Source organism: Leptopilina heterotoma, unplaced genomic scaffold (genome assembly GCF_015476425.1).
Source record: "Leptopilina heterotoma isolate Lh14 unplaced genomic scaffold, ASM1547642v1 Lhet_123, whole genome shotgun sequence".
NCBI lineage: Eukaryota > Metazoa > Arthropoda > Insecta > Hymenoptera > Figitidae > Leptopilina > Leptopilina heterotoma.
In genome coordinates this window covers 455,745-475,245 of record NW_025110842.1, presented here as the reverse complement: position 1 = coordinate 475,245, position 19,501 = coordinate 455,745, and the positions used below count along the sequence as shown (strand labels likewise).

The window sequence follows — 19,501 nt, the reverse complement described above, 5'->3', positions numbered from 1 at the left end:
ATAGTCGAATTGTTTTTTAATATAATTTTTAATATGTCGAAAATTTTTTTGACATACATTTTGTTTTTTCGAATGACTATTTGTCATAATTATTAATCCTCCGAATTGCCATTTGACATAATTTTCAAACCTTCGATATATTATATTACATAACTTTCATTTATCGAAATTTTATTTGTCATAATGTTCATTTACTCGAATTATCAAGTGACATAAAGCGCATTTACTCGAATTCTCATGTGACATAACCTTCAAATCTTCGAAATGTCATATTTAAGAAATTTTATTTATCGAAATTTTATTTGTCATAATTTTCATTTATTCGAATAACCATTTAACATAAAACGCATTTACTCGAATTCTCATGAGACATAACCTTTAAATCTACGAAATGTCATATTTCAGAAATTTTAATTTATAAAAATTTTATTTGTCATAATTTTCATTTATTCGAATAACCATTTAACATAAAATTTATTTGTCCAAAATTTCATTTGACATAATTTTCAAACATCCGAATTACTTTTTAACCTATAATGCAAGTCACAGAAAGTTCATTTGTCCTAAAAATAACAATGAAATTTTCAAATATTTTTCTCACTTCTATTGTTATTTTTAGGACAAATGAACTTTCTGTGACTTGCATAATAGGTTAAAAAGTAATTCAGATGTTTGAAAATTATGTCAAATGAAATTTCGGACAAATAAATTTTATGTTAAATGGTTATTCGAATAAATGAAAATTATGAAAAATAAAATTTCTATAAATTAAAATTTCTGAAATATGACATTTCGTAGATTTAAAGGTTATGTCACATGAGAATTCGAGTAAATGCGCTTTATGTCACTTGATAATTCGAGTAAATGAACATTATGACAAATAAAATTTCGATAAATGAAACTTATGTAATATAATATTTCGAAGGTTTGAAAATTATGTCAAATGTCAATTCGGAGGATTAATAATTATGACAAATAGTCATTCGGAAAAACAAAATGTATGTCAAAAAAATTTTCGACTTAAGAATTATATTAAAAAACAATTCGACTATTTAAATAATAGGATAAAGAATAAATCGATAAATTAAAAATTATGTTGAATGAAATTTCGAAAACTGAAAATTATGCGAAATGATTTTTCGATGACAAGAATTTCGATGTTTTGAACATTAGGAAATTGAAATTTGAGGAATAATCATGCGCCCCCGTTTTCTTAATACTTCGATTCATAGATTTTTAAATTTCTGCAGGCTTTGCACTCCATTATGAGTTTAAAAAAAGTAGGAAAAGTAGCCTCGATGAGAAAAAAAGTAGAAAATAGTAGCCTCGGTGACGAAAAAAAGTAGTATACATATATTCCAGGGTGTCTACTAACCGGGAATTTAATTTGACCGGGAATAAGCCATAAATCTTATTCAAAGCCGGGAATTTTTACACAAAATAAGAAAAAGTTTTATTATTTTAATTTGTGTTTAAAAAATCGCTTTTTATTTCAATTTTTATAGTTATTTATACTGTTCTCTAAATTTAAATTAGTTCAAAATAATTAATTTGACTGTAAAAATCGGTCACTCATTCAAATATAGTATGTAAATAAATTTTAAAAAAATTATCGAATTAGTAGAAATTTTGTGAAATTCAACAAAAGATAATAAATTTTATTAAAGAATTTCATTAAAAACTTTTTGACAAATCTAATTTTCAAAGTATTTTAATTTAATAATTGATAAATAATTAAATTTTATAAGGAGTAACATTCTAATGTATTCATGTTTCTAAGTGCGAAGATTAAGAATTAAAATTTTTATTAGTTAATTTAAAAAAAGATACTGAAATTTTTTTAATAAAATTGAATTTTCGCAGTTTTTTTTGAAAATTTTGAAAAATAAGATTTTTGAAATTTTTCAATTCTGTTGCTTCAAGATAATTGAATTGAATTGACCGGCGTGAGGCGAGGCGCTCGCGACGTAATTTATTCTTTGAAATTTAATAACTCAGAAACAAAAAAGGGCATTCTGAAGATTTACATGACGATAGGAAAAAACCTCAGCTTTCGTTTGCAATAATTTATTTAAAAAAAAACGGACCGATTTTTGGGAAATTGAAAATTAAATATTAATTATTAAAAATTAGGGTAAATTTTTAAAATATTAAAAAATAAAATACACCATTGGAAAGAGGACGAAAAAACCTTACAGAAACATATTCTAAAAAATTTTTCCCATTACAAGTATGTTCAGAAAAAATTGAAAAAGTAGCCGGTGTTAGCAAAATTGGGCAAATTGACCCCCCTCTACCCCCTCCAAATTTTCGAAAAAATCAAAAATATTTTTTGGGGCACATTTCTACTTGACAGAACAACAAATTCCCTGAGTTTCAATTTTTTTCAAGAAGTTGAAATTTCAACTTAGGACATTTCACGTAAAATGCCTCATATTTTTGTTTATAATTATGTACATAATATAGAATATGTCAAAATAAAAATATGAACATTTTTTTTTTAATTTTCATATTTATTAAAATAATTTTTTACAAAGATTAAAAATTAAAATTGCTAATTAGTACTTATAGAGGTACAATTTATTAAATTGTAATCAATAAAAATATTACAAATGACAAAAATACAGAATTTTTAAAAATTAAATTATATCTAAATTTTATTAAATGTTTTTTATTGTTTGGGAAAATTAGTTACTAAGTAATTGGAACATTAGATAAAATTATAAATAATTTATTAATTACAATAACTTAAAAAAATGAATTAGTTCTTACCTCATATTGGTTAAATTATCTATATGGTTTCTAATTTATAAAAATTGATTTACTTTATTCACTTCTATGAAAATTTTTTTTCTAAAAGTTTCTGCTTTCTTTCTTTCTTTTCAAATTATCCAACACTTTCGAATGTTTTACGAAACTTTTTACTTATTGACAATTTTAAAAAAATAATTTGACACAATACACAGAGAAAAGCGAGTGTTGTTTTTGATGCGGGTAAATTTTGGTAGGGTAATTTTAGTGAGGATAAATTTTCTATAATAGAAAATTTACCTTATTTTCGGTGTTAAAATAACACTTCCGAGCTAAAGTTTGATGCAGACACTTTTAACACCGAATTCAGTGTTAAAATGACACTCACTTTTTTCTGTGTAAGATGTGTATAATAATTTGACCAATAATAATTTGACCAATTAGAAAGATTGAGCGGGTTGCCTACGCAAAGGTTTAATAGTATGATAAAGAAAGGAAATAATTTTTAGTTTGTAAAAATTATAAAACTATTATTTTGTAAGTAAATAATTAACATGAAAAGATTAATTAAGGGATTTTTATTTATGGGAAATATATACAGTAAAATTTTCAGGCCAATCGAACGAAAAATACCTGCATATTTTCGACATGTCATACAATTTTTTTTTTTGTAAAGAAAAAAAAACAAAAGCATGCATTAAGCACATGACAAACTTTAGGTGTGGACAAAAAGAATGAATGAATTTTTGATTATTAAAGTTAATTTATTCAATGTTTTTTATCTCATATAATTTAACATGGTAATATTAATAAACGTAGACAAATCAAGAATATGCATACAATATTTATAAAAACGATACATTGTAACAATTATCATCCGTCGCCTATATTTCGATACTGACACCCAACCCCCCTCGAGCTACTCAGTCCACCCAAGGGAAGAGAGGAAGACAGCATCGAAAACGGAGATAGCGTTCGCGATCATTCACATATGTAGAAAGCAAACCATACGCACAATATTCTTATAAATTCTTATAATAATTGAATTTTTAAAATAATGGAATAAATTATTTAGAAAATTAGTTGAAAAAATAGTTGAAAAAGTAGTTGAAAAAATAGTTGAAAAAGTAGTTGAAAAAATAGTTGAAAAAGTAGTTGAAAAAATAGTTGAAAAAATAGTTGAAAAAGTAGTTGAAAAAGTAGTTGGAAAAGTAGTTGGAAAAGTAGTTGAAAGAATAGTTGAAAAATAGTTGACCATATATAGTGTCTACAATTTTATGCAGCACGGCTTCGCAAAATGATTTTGCTGCAACTTTGCAAATAATCTTTAAATATTTCTTCCAACGTCCCCCTTTTTCAAATTTTTTAAATTCTTTTATCATTTTATTTAATACTTTTATTATTTTATTTAAGGGCATTTGAACCATGATGACGTCACAGCCTTAAAACACATGCTTTGCAGAACCCATGACGTCATAATGGTTCAAATGCCCTTAATACTTTTATTATTTTATTTAATACTTTTATTATTTTTTTAAATACTTTTTTTATTTTATTTAATACTTTTATTATTTTATTTAAATATTTAGATTTTTTATTTAAATCGTTATTTTTATTCGAAATATCAACATAAATAATAAATAATAATAATAAATAAATAAATAAATAAATAAATAAATAATAATAATATCAACATTGAATCGGACGAATTTTCTATTTCCTCCTTTATTTTTGGATTATTATTCTCCGATGATTCCACATCTTTGTTCCCAAATTCCTCTGCCATGTTCTGCAACATGAAAAATAGACAATTATATAAGACAATTGAATAATGTTATCACAAGAAAAAAAATTTTAATATGAGTAATCCTGTCACCCACCAACGTATTTTAGCAGCTGCCATTAAATAAAAAAACTTTTTGTTTCAATTAGTATTTTTTAATAACTTTTAACCTATAAAAACTTTCATTTATAAATATTTTTTATATAATGAATTAAATTTGATTGAAAAAAACCATTTTTTTTTTTTTGACCTTTAAGGGGCAAAAAAAGTCATAATTTTGAAAAAATCGATTTTTCAAATATTTTTTTTATTAATGTATTAATTAATTATTATTATTAATTATTGTTATTTTATTATTATTAATAATTTAATAATTTATTGCAGAAATTCAATTATTTTCAAAAGTAATAAAATTCATCTGATAAAATTCAATTATGTTTAAAATTAAAAAAAAATTCTCGTCAAAATCCCAATTATCTTTGTAAATAACAAAATTTTTTTCAAAGATAAATCATTTTCAAAAATGACAATAAAATTCTTGTCTTAATTTCAATTATTTTCAATATCTACTATTTTATTAAAAATTCCCGAGAAAAATTCAATTATTTGAAAAAAAAAATTTAATAAAATTGTACACAAACATTTAATTATTGTCAAAAATAATAAAAATTCCACAGGAATTCAATAATTATTTACAATTTTTTTTATAAATTTATTCGCAATAATTCAATTATTTTCGTAAATTTTTAATTATTATAAATTATTATAAAACATGATGAAATCGATCACTAAAAAAAAAAATAAAAAAAAATAAATAAATATAAATATAAATAATATAAATATAAATATAAATATAATAAATAAAAAATAAATAATAAAAAAAAAAATAAATAAATAATAAAAAAAAAAATTAAAAAAAATTAAAAAATTATTTTAAAATAATTTTATAAGTTGTTTAATTTTGAAAAGATTTGAATTTGGAATTTTTGAATGTCTTAATTCCTGTGGAAAAATAATAATAATTAAATATTTCTTTAAAAAAGAAATTATTAATGTTTTTGAATAATATTATACATTTAAAGAAATTCGTAAAAATGTAACGGAACATTTTTTTTTTGAGTAACATTTTTTCCTCTACTTTCTAAAAATTCAAAAATTTTCATTTTCAATTATTATTTGCAATTGACAAATAGAATTTATAAACATTTTTTCCTTTATTTTTAAAAAACTTTGAATTTTATTAAAACAATTGTAATTCTCATTTAAAGAATTTTATCAACAAATTTTTTAAATTGGTAATTAAAATTCTTTTCATGAATTTCCATAAAATTTTTAAGAATAATTTCATTTTTCGAGAAATTAGATTAAAATTGTATTAAAAATAATTAAATCTCTGTAAAAAATTTGTTTGAAATGATGAAAGTTTTTGAAAATAATTGAAATTTTGGCAAGAATTTTATTTAAAAAAATATTGAAAATAATTGAATTTTGAAGAAGAATTTTATTATTTATAAAGATGATTGAAATTTTGAGGAAAATTAAAAAAAAAATTTTAAACGTAAATTAATTAAAAAATTATTATTATTATTATTATTATTATTATTATTTTTTTAATTTTATTAATTTTCAAAATAATTGAATTGTTTTTTTTTAAGAATTTTATGGAAATTTATGAAAAGAATTGAATTCTTGTGAAAAATTTTTGTAAAAAGAATTTTCAAAAGAATTTCGTAAATCTGAAGAATTTTGCTATTTATGGAAATAATTGAATTCATTCGACGAATTTTAATCAAATTTCTAAGAATAAATACATGTTTCGAGAAATTCGACTAAAATTGTATAAAAAATAATTGAAATTCTGCAATGAGTTTTATTATTTATGTAAATAATTGAATTATTGCGAGGTTTTTATAAAAAAAATGAGTTTCAAATAATTGATTTTTTTAAAGAAAATTTAGATAAAATTCTATTTTTAATATTTCAATTCCTATGAAATTTTCATTCTTTTAGAAAATAATTGAATATTCGTGTAGAATTTTGTCAAAATTGTTATTTAATAATTGAATTCTTTTTGGAAATTTCATTAAAATATTAAATTGACAAATTATTGAATCAAGAAAAATTTGTGAAAATAATTGAATTCTTGTTATTTATGGAAGTAATGAATTTTTTACAATGAATTTTTATTAAAATTCCTGAAAGTAATTTAATTTTGTCGAAGAATTTTCCTATTCATTTATAAAAATAATTAAAATGTTGAGTTTTTTTTAGATTTTTTTTTTAAATAATTGAATTTCTGCGAAGAATTTTATTAATTTTGAAAATAATTGAATTGTTTTTTTTTAAGAATTTTATGGAAATTTATGAAAATAATTGAATGCTTGTAAAGAATATTTTTTGAAAATAATATTTAAAAGAATTTAGTAAATCTGCGAAGAATTTTGCTATTTATGAAAATAATTGAATATATTTGCGAAGAAATTTTTGAAAAGTCAAATATTATAATTACGGTGACTAACTTTCCTTGATTATTTTCGAAATATTTAAAATAAATTTCTTTAAAAAAAGTAAATTATTTTTAATAGTTACCTATAGAAAGAAATTTTAATTATTTGTTTATAAAAATTCAATTATCTTGAAACAACAGAATTAAAAAATTTTAAATTCTAATCAAAAGTCCCTGACTTTCCAGGTTTTTTCAAGGTCATGAAAATTACGTGGCAACTCTGTTAATATTTATAAATACACGATAAATCATCAATAGATTATATGAAATATAGACGACATTAACCATTATAGGCAATGATAAGAGAAAAAATGGCGCTAATACATGTAATTTCATCTAAGTGGGTGCAGGGGGTCAAAATTTCCAAAAAATGGGTCCACGTAGCTTACGGACGTCCCCTAAGGGGTCATTCATAAACTACGTCACGCTTTTTCGGACTAATTTTGACCCCATCCCCCCACCCTAGGAGTGTGACGCAGTTCGAAAGAAACTTCGAGAACTATCCGGCTTTCTTATGCCCTCAAGTTAATTCCGATTAATTGTGATAAAGTAGTAATTGTATAAATAGTACAATTACTATTACTAAAATTAAATTGTATAAATTTATTTATATAAATAAAGTAATTGTTATAAATGATTGGACCATCATTAAATCGGAGTTAATCCGGGGAAGAACGCCGAAAACAGCCAGAGAAAAAAAGAATTGCTAATATAAAAGCAACAAATTTCGTATGTTATTGTTACATTTTTTGTTACCACAACAGATTTAGTGTTATTAGTAAAAATTTGACTTGTTAGGACAATAAACTAAATATGTTAGTTCTGTATTAACAATTTTTTATTCAACGTAACAATTCGTTTTCTTCATGCAGGAATTAATATTATAATGAATAGTACTTACCCACCAATTCAACTTGATGAAAAATATATCCTTTATTAATCAACTTTATTAACGAACTCAAATAAACAATTAATTCAATTTTCGTTTAATGATTTATAAGCACAAAGATAACGTGTTATTCTCAAAGACTGTTCAAGAAGAAATGGCACATGGCAGTTTTCGATCTCTCACATGGGCCGTTTTCTGCATGGTCATGGATCGCGATCCAGATCACTTTTCCTATGTTGTGATTGGTTACTTTGTGATCTGGATCGCAATCCATGAGATGACCATGCCGAAAACAGTCATGGATTTAGGGTGCAGTCCCATGTCACCGTTTTGCATTGCGTTTTGTAACTAGGCCATGAGTGCAAATATAGCGAACATATATCTTCATCTCTCTCACACTCATGGCCTAGTTACAAAACGCAACGCAAAACGGTGTCATGGGACTGCACCCTTATAACTCATTTAAAGTCCTGCCACAGTCCTTAATTTAGGCGGAAGATTTAAATTAATATTAAAATTAAATTAATAATTTTTTATTTTTAATTGTAATAATTAAATTAAATTAAAGATAATAATAAAAATTATAATAATTAGTATTTTTTATTCAGTTTTAATAATAATTTTAATTTAAAAAAATATTAATTTAAATCTTCTGCCTAATTGAGGCCGGCTGCCTGCGCAGGCAGCTGTCGATAAAGAACTGTGGCAGTACCTTTATAGTGTGACCACGTGACTAATACAGTTTTCCCTAGTTTAATTTAAATTTTCCCCCAAAAAGAAAAGTTTTCCCCTATAAATTCTTTAAATAGAAATAAATATTTATTTTCTTTTTAACTCAAAATGTAAGCTTGTTATTATGGGTTGGTAGATGATTTTTCGTAATTTTGGTGAGGGTTGACGCAACCCTAGTAGAAATTTGTCATAGTATCTTTAAGGGCACTGGACAGTTCCACTGGAAAATTTCGAGGCACTTTACAGTTAAACTGGCTAAAAACTATAAAGTGATGTCACGCTAATTTCTTCAAGTTATTGTCCAGTCAAATTTTACAGTTTCTGATCATCAGTCCTGTAGAAAAACTATACAAAATAATTCACTTGGAAATGTCAAAACTTTCTTTATATTGACGTTACGTATTAAACACGTACAAATTTGAAAATATAACGTTAAATTTTTTTGTCAACAAATTAAATAAATTAAAATTTTACGAAACTATATTTTTACTGTTGGTGTATCTATTGTTCCGTATAATAAATGATTTATAATAAATTATCTGTAAAATTATTTTTAAATAACTACATAATTAAAAAAAAATATAAAAATTACTGATTCTTGAACACATGTCATTTTTTTACATTAAACAACATTCACTTTTTCCTTTAATTAAGCACAACACTGAAATAAATATTATTATTTTATCACACTACAAACTTATAAGTAAACCCTAATATGAAGAATTAATTCAGTTCAAACGAAAAATATCTAGCGGTTTCGGGGAGCGAACTCGGGTCACACTGGGACGAAATACCTAAACGCACGCTTTACGCATCACGGCCGTTCTAGTCGATGGACGATTCCGGAAAAATAAGAACCATACTCTACCGGCAGGTAAAGCAGTTCCCTTTTTCATCTTTTCTAGCTCAACTGGCGAATTACTGGACAGCTACTGCATAACACTCTAAAGTTGAACTTATTGATTATTACTGTATAGAAGTTCTGTCTGTCCAGTTATTCTCATGGTACTGTCTAGGCGTTCCGTGAAATTATGTTTCAAAGTTTGTCGTGGCGTTAGCGCTACCGTCAGTCCAGCAACTGAACAGTGTTGTGTAGACATTTTCCATAAATACATCAGAGTATACACTGAAAGAAATAATTCGCGGGTGTAACTAGAATTATGTCTATTTTTTCCGTAAGGAATTAGTAATAAATTGTTACTGTCTACTGTCATTAATTATAGACAGTTCTGTTATTCAGATCGGAGAGCTATACATATGTCAACGTCAATTCATCAATGTAAAACATAACCTCACTTTATTGGACCAATTCTAACTTTTTGTATGTAACAGGTTTGTTAAATTAATATTTATACATATAATAAGAGTATATAATCTTGAAAAGAAATTGTCTTCTGAATTTAAAAAATTAGTTATTTTAATTAACTCAATTAATTGAAGCGAATTTTAAAAAAATTTTTTTTTTCTAAAGGAATTTTCATTAAAAATAAATTTTGATTGAAAAGAAATTTTTATTATTAAATCAAAATTTTAATATTAAATAATTTAAAAAATTTGTTATTTAGTTGTCAACAGTAAAATAAAAGAACAAAATTAAAATTATAAAAACTATAAACTGTAAAACCAAAAGATTTATTTTATAGAAAATATTTCGAAAATGTCAATACACAACTGTTTAGTTACTGAAACTGGCGGTAGCGCTAACGCCACGACAAACTTTGGAACATCATTTCTCGGAACGCCTCGACAGTGCCATGAAAATAACTGTACAGGACTTCTATGCAGTAATAATCAAGTTCAACTTTATATTTTCTTTAACAGTGTTATGCAGTAGCTGTCTAGTAATTCGCCAGTTAAGCTAGATTAAACTTCCATGACTAAAACTGTACAGTAACTTGAATAAATCTAGTCATGCCACGACAAATTTCTACTAGGGAAGTGTGCAATGCTTCGCGCCTCGTTATTCGTGGAATTGGCGAATTTATGTATTTTCACGCGTAAATTACAGCACAAATATAGCGAAAATGATTAGAATTCATCTTCATGGTGTTTTCAATGAAAAATTAAAATTTTTAATAATAATTTTAATCTTGCTAGTTCTCATAATTCTTAATATACTGGACTGGCGTTGGGTATTTTTATTTATTTTCACGTGTAGATTACAGAAAAAATACAGGAAAAGGAATTGGTGATTTTTATATATTTTTAAGCGAAAAATTAGAAATTTTTTTTACGATTTATTGAAAAAAGTTTGTATTTTCCTGATGCTTACAGCTCTTTGCCTAGTCCTATGCAGTTTAACATTTTTTATGTAAAAAAAGAAGCCTTCTTCGAATAAAATGCTGTACAACCGTTGTAATTAAATTTTATTAAAAAAAATTATTTTAGACATCAATACTCATGCAATAAAACGTACTTTACATATTTTTGATGATTATTTCATTGAGTAATTCTTAGAATCATAGAATTTTGTAAAGAATAGTTTTTAAATAATACTTTTTTACGATTTAAAAGCTTTATCTAAAACATCATCAACAAAATTACAGACATCTTTGATAGGTTTGGTAACAGTCTTGAAAAGAGTCTTGAAAAAACCCTTTTTTTTATCATTCGAGGCAGTTAATTCTTGTATTTTTTTCTCTAAATCCTTAATTTCATTATTGTGTCTTTCCTGTTCTTGTTGCATATCTTCCATATGCTTTTGATGTGTTATTTCGCCTAATTTTACACTTGTTAAAGAAATCGCCTCTTTCACTTTTGAAACTGATGACAATAAAACACTTTGAACATTGAGTGCCAATATCGTAAGTTCTTCGAGGTCCAATAATTTATCAACAAATCCCATGAGTTTAATTTTATCTATCAAGTTATGCTCAATTATTTTGATTTTAATTTCAATATCAATTGATTCGAGAATTTCCAGTTTTTTGAAAAAATCAACTTCGTAAAGAATGGCATTCATTAATTTTGATTCAATAATAGTTAGCTTTCTCTTGAGATTCATTATTTTCTGCTCTGTTTCAGGATTATTGTTTACCAACGATTCTACTTCTTGTATCTTGATCTGACATAAAGCACTGATTGCGTTTTCCAAATCAGTGAATGATGTCTTTGAGATTAATTTCTCCCTGCCGTGGAATAAGGAGAGCTTCGAGGATTCTGAAATGCTAGGACGTAGTTCTTGAAGAGTGGTTCTTAGAATGCTTGCGGAATTTTTAATGACGGGAAAAATATTTACATCAATGGCTGAAGTGACATCAGCGACTTGAGTTCTTTTAAAGAAAGCTACTTGATTGTTGTTTGCCATTAAATACCGAACAAAGTCTACGGAAACTTGTGATAATTCCAAGTCGTTGCTGGATAGAAATTGGTATGTTAATTTTTCGTTTATAAATTGCATGTCAACGGGAATATCTTCGAGAGTATTTGGCACCTTTGTGAAAATTACTGAAATCGCTGAGAATAGTGACTTCATTCTGCTGCCCAATAGACTTTCGACAGCTTTCAAGACTGTGAGGAAATGTTTGATATTATCGTGAAGAATGTCATTGATGTCGACAACTAAAACGACTTTTAGAGATTTAACGTTCTGCACCAATTGGTAGAGATAAAATGCATTGGTGATGTCTTGCACTGCTCCTCTGTTGTCGTCAAAGCCGGGAGCGTCCCAGATGACTAGGTCGGGTAAATTATTCGATGTCCACCTTGTGGGTATTGTGGTTTTTGATGTCGATCCAGCACCAATTTCCGGTCCACTTGATTCATTGTCTGCTTTGACTATTGTCACTGGCTGAACCCGCGTCACTCGCACGGCTTTCAGTTTGTTGCCTATTAAGTAATTAATTAGTGTACTTTTCCCAGCTCTTGTTGCTCCGATGCAGATCGCCACATGTTCGTCTTTAACTTCCCTTGTCATGTACTGTGCAGAGTCTTCGAGCGCCTTCCTCAATGTCATTAAATCGTATTCGCTGAACATTTTCAAAAATTCGAAAGTAGCCTTTCCTGATATGATTTGAGTATTATTTTTTTTCGCTGCTGTTCTACAACATAAAAAAAAATTTAGTTATAATGTATTATAACGATTACCGAAAATTGATAATGAAGTTTTAAGATGATGAATAAAATCCATAAGTGAGAAATTGTGTTAAGAAAAGTTGATTTAAGATAAATATCAGTGAAGTACGAATAAATCGATAAATGAAAAATGATATATTGAAGAAAACTAATTATAAGAAGTTTAAAAAAATAATAAACATTAAATAACGAAGAAAGGAGAAATTTTATAAATAATTAAATTTCAAAAGCTTTCAAATTGAAAATTTATAATTTAGCAAATTTTAAAAAAAATTTTATTGTAAATTTTTTTTTTTTTTTAATTGTAATTGAAAATTTCAAAAATAATTAAAGTTTTTAAAGTTTGGTTTTATAATGTTTATGAATAATTAAATTTCAAAGCGATTCCAATTAAAATTTGTAAATTTTTTATAAGTAATTGAAATTCAAATGTTTTTAAATTGAATTTAGTAATCAAAAATTTTTATAAATAAACTTCAAAGGCTTCAAATTAAGATTTTTAAATTTTCATAAATAATTGATTTTCCGAAGTTTTCATATTAAAATTATTGAAAATTTTGTAAACAATTGAATTTCAAATGATTTCAAGCTCAAATTTTTAGAAATTTCTATAAATAATTGAATTTAACAAGGTTCCAAATAAAAATTTTATAAGTTTTTGTGATTAATTGAATTTCCAAAGGTTCTAAATTGAAATTTATAATTTTTATAAATAATTGAATTTTAAATTATTTCAATATTGTGATTTTGATAAATAATTAAATTTTAGAAGGTTACAAATTAAAATTTAACAAATTTTTTAAATAATTGAAGCTCAAATGATTTCAAATTGAAAGTTTAGAAATTTAGAAATTTTCATAAAAAATCAAAATTATTTAAAATTTTATAAATAATTGAATTTCAAATTAAAATTTTTAGAAATTTCTATAAATAATTGAATTTCAAAAGGTTTCAAATTGAAATTTATAATTTTTATAAATAATTGAATTTCAAAGGTTTCCAATTAAAATTTTATAAATTTTGAGAAATAATTTAATTTTAAATGATTTTAATATTGAAATTTTGCTAAATAATTGAATTTTCAGAAAGGTTTCAAATTAAAATTTTGCAAATTTTGAATAATTCTAATTAAAAATTTCATAAATAATCAAAGTTCGAAAGGTTTTTTTTATAATGTTTATAAATAATTAAATTTTAAAGAATTTCAAATTGAAATTTATAATTTTTATAAATAATTAAATTTTAAAGCATTTCAAATTAAAATAAAAATTTTTTTTAAATAATGAAATCTCAAAATGATTTTAAGTTGAAATTTTAGAAATTTCTATAAATAATTAAATTAAAAAATTCAAATTGAAATTCAAAAAAAAAATCTAAATTGAAATTTATAATGTTTATAAATAATTTAATTTTTAAGAGTTTATATTAAAGTTTAAAAATTTCCTATAAGTAATTCAATTTCAAATAATTTTCAATTGAAATTAAAAATAAAAATTATAAATATTTGAATTTAATAAAGTTTGAATTTTGAAATTTTCATAAGTAATTGATTTTCAGAAGTTTTCAGATGAAAATTATAGAAAATTAACAAATAGTTGAATTTCAAATGATTTCAAATTGAAATTTATAATTTTTATAAATAATTAAATTTCAAAGCATTTCAAATTGAAATTTTATAATTTTTTACCAATAACTCAATTTCAAATGATTTTTAATTGAAATTTAAAAAAAGTTTTTATCAGTATTTGAATTTCGAAACGTTTTGAATTGCAGTTTTAGAAAATTGCAAAATTTTAATAATTTTAGTTGAAACTTTTACAAGTAATCCAATTTTCTAAGAGTTTTTACAATCTTTATAAATAATTGAATTTCAGAAGGATTTCAAATTTAAATTAAAATTTAATTAAAATTAAAAAAATTTAAATTAAATTTAAATTAACTTAAATTTAAAAAAAAAATTAATAAAAAAAATAAAAAATAAAATAATAAAAATTTAAAAAAAAATTTTTTTTTTAATTTTTTTTTATTTATTTATTTTTTTTTAAATTTATCTTTAACTTAAATTTTTTTTAATTTCAATTAACTTATATGTAAAAAGAAAGTAAACAAAAAGAAAAATTTACCAGTGTGTTATATTAAATATTTTCATTATTTTGTTTAAAGTAGTCAATATCTATTTAAATTTATGTTAAATGTGTTTTCGTCAAATAAGATTTCGAGAATATTCATACCTTCAATTTTAAAATGCTTTCCTTTAAAAGAAAGTTCAGGATAGAATCAGAAGTGCATTAAAATAATTTTTATATTATAAAAGTTTTTTTAAAAATATTTCGTAAACTCACTGTAAAAACTTTAACTATATCGTTAATATTTTTTAAAAGTTTATAAGTTCGTGGTATGTCACTTGCGGACATCTGAAATAATTTCACATATAGTAAAGCGTAAAAGTATCTCTTTGGTCGACGACAGTTCAATCAGTAAACGCGAAAACTATTTTTAGAATTATTGAAGATAAATTCGTTTTTGTCAATATTTATTTTCTGTAGGGTAAATAACGGATAGTTACTGTATCTTTTTTTCTTATTCCATGGAAATTTTAAAAGATTAAATATCTTTTTTTTACGTATAGCAATATAATCATATTAATGCAATTTATTTGTTGCTAACCAAAGCCACACCTTACGATAAGGCAAGAATAAAAAAGTTACCGCAAAGAGAGAAGAATTTAAAATCACTTACTAATGTAGATTAGAGGATGAAATGACTTCACTTCCTTCTACGTAAAACTGCTTTAAGGCTGAGAGTGAAAACTAAAAAAATTTAATGCTAATTACACTTTGATATATTATTAAAAGTATTTTTTATTTTTTGCACGATTTAAAAAGTAGTGCCGATATTTTGCGCAACACGTCAACTGATTATGAAGAACGAAAATATCTTTTCAGTTGTGACCATAATGTAAATCTGCTTTTTTACGCATACAAGAAGCGCGGGAGAATTCAAGTTGAATGGAAATAATGATAATTGGAAACTATACTGACCCTTCGCGCCAAAAACCAGATTAGAAAAATCAGCGCCACAAATTTCAATAAAATTTTATAATATTTATAATTTTTACACTTTAACAAATGTACAATAAACTCCTCAGATCATAATTGTGATTGCCTTCGTGGTTTGCTTTAAAAAAAATTCTCAAAAAACACCTATTTTTTCGATCTCTAGAATGTCATAACCCTTTAACCCTTTAAGGACCAAATGTACAAAAATTTTATACGAACTTTGGGAGAAATTTTTAGTATGAAAACGGATTGCTAAAAATTTTGCAATAGACATTTCTTAAAGCTCAGGAACCGCTCTTTCGAATGCTGCAATAAAAAATATTGAAAATTTATAAATAAACAAATTACATACAATTATTTACAAAAAAACACAATTTTTTAAAGATTTTTTTTTGAAAATCAAATTTTGGTTACCCCCGACTAACCAGTTTTAAGCGAATCCGATGAAGTAAAAAAGACTTTTGAAGAAGAAGGAGACTTTTAAAAAAAGTCTCCGCCATTTTGAATTTTTGAAAACAATTATCATATTCGTAATCAGCGACCTTAAAATCCCCCTAGTAACCAGTTTCAAGCGAATCCGATGAAATTTTGAAAAAAATGTCCGCCATATTGGATTCGCCATTTTTAATTTTTAAAAACTATTATCATATTCGTAATCAGCGACCCCAAAAACCCCCGAGTAACCAGTTTCAAGCGAATCTGTGAGGTTTTTAACAAATGTGCACTTGCTGTATATTATTTATTAAAAAGTCAACTTTGAACGCCATTTTTGATCCGCCATTTTGTTTTTTTTTAATTTTTATTTTACAACATTTTAGGTTAGACATTTTTGACGCGATATTTTTACCTTTGAGACGTATTCCTTCGCCATAAATAATAAAAAAATTTGATTTTCAAAAAAAAATCTTTAAAAAATTGTTTTTTTTAAATAACTGTATGTAATTTGTTTATTTATAAATTTTCAATATTTTTTATTGCAGCATTCGAAAGAGCGGTTCCTGAGCTTTAAGAAATGTCTATTGCAAAATTTTTAGCACTCTGTTCTCATACTAAAAATTTCTTCCAAAGTTCGGATAAAATTTTTATACATTTGGTCCTTAAAGGGTTAAATGGAAATGTAAAAACTAAAAATCTAAATTTTACTATTTGTTCAGAAAAGTGGCTGTTAGTAGCATTAGGCTAAAAAAAGTAGCCAAAAAGTAGCTTTTAGTAGAAGAGTGCGAAGCCTGTATTAGTAAACTATATTGTATAAAAACATAAAATACTTACAGTGAAAATTATTGTTTAAAGTTTTTTTTACAAGATTTTAACAAGTCCCAACAAAAATTAAAATGGGCAATCCAAGATAAAGATGATTTAATTTTTCTTGAATATCTGTTTGAGTTACATGAATAGGATTTCCAGGTTAAGATCAGTCGAATCGCTAAGGGAAAATGCTTTTTAATTTGGAAAGGAAGTAGTTACCAGAAGATCCATGATCAATTTCTACTAATCCTGCCTGGTCCTTTAATACAGGGCTCTTAAGTAAGGGCATTGGAAGCATAACCGACGCTGCGCTCGAACCTAAATTCCTGAGTGAGAAAGCTCCCTGTGAAAGTACAGCGTCGATTATACTTTCCGGGCATGTCTCGAAATGCTGAAAAAAACCCTTCTTTGTATCATTCAAGTCAGTTAATTCTTGTATTTTTTTCTCTAAATCCTTAACTTCTTTTTCGTGTTCTTCCTGTTCAAGTTTCATCATTTCGACATGATTTTGATGTGATATTTCGTCTAATTTTACATTCGTTAAAGAAATCGCCTCTTTCACTTTTGAAACTGATGACAATAAAACACTTTGAACATTAAGTGCCAATATCGTAAGTTCTTCGAGGTCCAATAATTTATCAACAAATTCCATGAGTTTAACTTTTCCTATCAAATTATGCTCATTAATTTTGTTTTCAATTTCAATATCAATTGATTCGAGAATTTCAAGTTTTTTGAAAAAATCAACTTCGTAAAGAATGGCATTCATTAATTTTGATTCAATAATAGTTAGCTTTCTCTTGAGATTCATTATTTTCTGCTCTGTTTCAGGATTATTGTTTACCAATGATTCTACTTCTTGTATCTTGCTCTGACATAAAGCACTGATTGCATTTTCTAAATCAGTAAATGATGTCTTTGAGATTAATTTCTCCCTGCCGTGGAATAAAGAGAGCTTTGATGATTCTGAAATGCTAGGACGTAGTTCTTGAAGAGTGGTTCTTAGAATGCTTGCGGAATTTTTAATGACGGGAAAAATATTTACATCAATTGCTGAAGTTACATCAGCGTCTTGAGTTCTTCTAAAGAAAGCTACTTGATTGTTGTTTGCCATTAAATACCGAACAAAGTCTACGGAAACTTGTGATAATTCCAAGTCGTTGCTGGATAGAAATTGGTATGTTAATTTTTCGTTTATAAATTGCATGTCAACGGGAATATCTTCGAGAGTATTTGGCACCTTTGTGAAAATTACTGAAATCGCCGAGAATAGTGACTTCATTCTGCTGCCCAATAGACTTTCGACAGCTTTTAAGACTGTCAGGAAATGTTTAATATTATCGTGAAGAATGTCATTGATGTCGACAACTAAAACGACTTTTAGAGATTTAACGTTTTGCACCAATTGGTAGAGATAGAATGCATTGGTGATGTCTTGCACTGCTCCTCTGTTGTCGTCAAAGCCGGGAGCGTCCCAGATGACTAGGTCGGGTAAATTATTCGATGTCCACCTTGTGGGTATTGTGGTTTTTGATGTCGATCCAGCACCAATTTCCGGTCCACTTGATTCATTGTCTGCTTTGACTATTGTCACTGGCTGAACTCGCGTCACTCGCACGGCTTTCAGTCTGTTGCCTATTAAGTAATTAATTAGTGTACTTTTCCCAGCTCTTGTTGCTCCGATGCAGATCGCCACATGTTCGTCTTTAACTTCCCTTGTCATGTACTGTGCAGAGTCTTCGAGCGCCTTCCTCAATGTCATTAAATCGTATTCGCTGAACATTTTCAAAAATTCGAAAGTAGCCTTCCTGATATGATTGGAGTATTATTTTTTTTTCGCTGCTGTTCTACAACATAAAAAAAAATTTAGTTATAATGTATTATAACGATTACCGAAAATTGATAATGAAGTTTTAAGATGATGAATAAAATCCATAAGTGAGAAATTGTGTTAAGAAAAGTTGATTTAAGATAAATATCAGTGAAGTACGAATAAATCGATAAATGAAAAATGATATATTGAAGAAAACTAATTTTATAAGAAGTTTAAAAAAATAATAAACATTGAATAACGAAAAAAAGGAGAAATTTTATAAATAATTAAATTTCAAAAGCTTTCAAATTGTTTTATACTCAGTCCGAAATGAACTTTGTTGCTCTTTGTTGCAAACGGAAGAATTAGCCACGCCCACCCCTACTGAAAATCCCTGTACAAGATCATGTACCCGAACACGCACATTCTCATGTGCAGGATCACGGATCCGTTCCTGTACAAGTTCTTGTGTATGATCAAGTGGCGGGAATTGGAACAGTGAAAACGTACATGAACTCGCACATGATCATGCACGAAAATTTTATTCGCACAAGAACTTGTACAAGTTCATGTACATAACCAAAAATTATTGAATTTAAAGGCACAGGAAATTGTGTGTGATCATGGACAAAATTTCTTCTTGTGAGAG

At 25.6% G+C, this 19,501-nt stretch overlaps 3 protein-coding genes across 8 annotated transcripts in view; 1 reads left to right on the top strand and 2 right to left on the bottom strand.

Moving 5' to 3' along the window:
- Positions 1–19,501, top strand: part of LOC122512628 (potassium voltage-gated channel subfamily H member 6) — a 240,637-nt gene that overhangs the window by 31,078 nt on the left and 190,058 nt on the right. The window lies entirely within an intron of this gene.
- On the bottom strand, positions 10,510–16,013 carry LOC122512631. 5 transcript variants are annotated; one of them, XM_043628574.1, is made up of 2 exons: positions 15,475–16,013; positions 10,510–12,701 (listed from the first exon to the last, which is right to left on the bottom strand). In XM_043628574.1, the coding sequence occupies exon 2, from the start codon at positions 12,635–12,637 to the stop codon at positions 11,162–11,164; it is 1,476 nt and encodes a 491-aa protein (XP_043484509.1). In that variant the 5' UTR covers positions 12,638–12,701; positions 15,475–16,013; the 3' UTR covers positions 10,510–11,161. The 5 variants fall into 5 exon arrangements, with proteins under 5 accessions (XP_043484509.1, XP_043484512.1, XP_043484508.1 ...); XM_043628577.1 differs by having other exon boundaries at positions 10,510–12,696; XM_043628573.1 differs by lacking the exon at positions 15,475–16,013 and adding an exon at positions 14,967–15,415.
- LOC122512630 overlaps positions 16,917–19,501 on the bottom strand; it is a 33,622-nt gene continuing 31,037 nt past the window's right edge. The window contains exon 2 of one of the 2 annotated variants that reach the window (XM_043628571.1): positions 16,917–18,886. In XM_043628571.1, the coding sequence (XP_043484506.1) occupies positions 17,218–18,822 (1,605 nt within the window). In that variant the 5' untranslated portion in view covers positions 18,823–18,886 and the 3' untranslated portion in view covers positions 16,917–17,217. The remainder of the gene's footprint in view (positions 18,887–19,501) is intronic. The other variant, XM_043628572.1, reaches the window with a different exon arrangement.

What these genes read in the sequence shown, in the direction of transcription:
- LOC122512631 (XM_043628574.1), bottom strand. Translation starts at nt 12,637, where the DNA reads ATGTTCAGCGAATACGATTTAATGACATTGAGGAAGGCGCTCGAAGAC.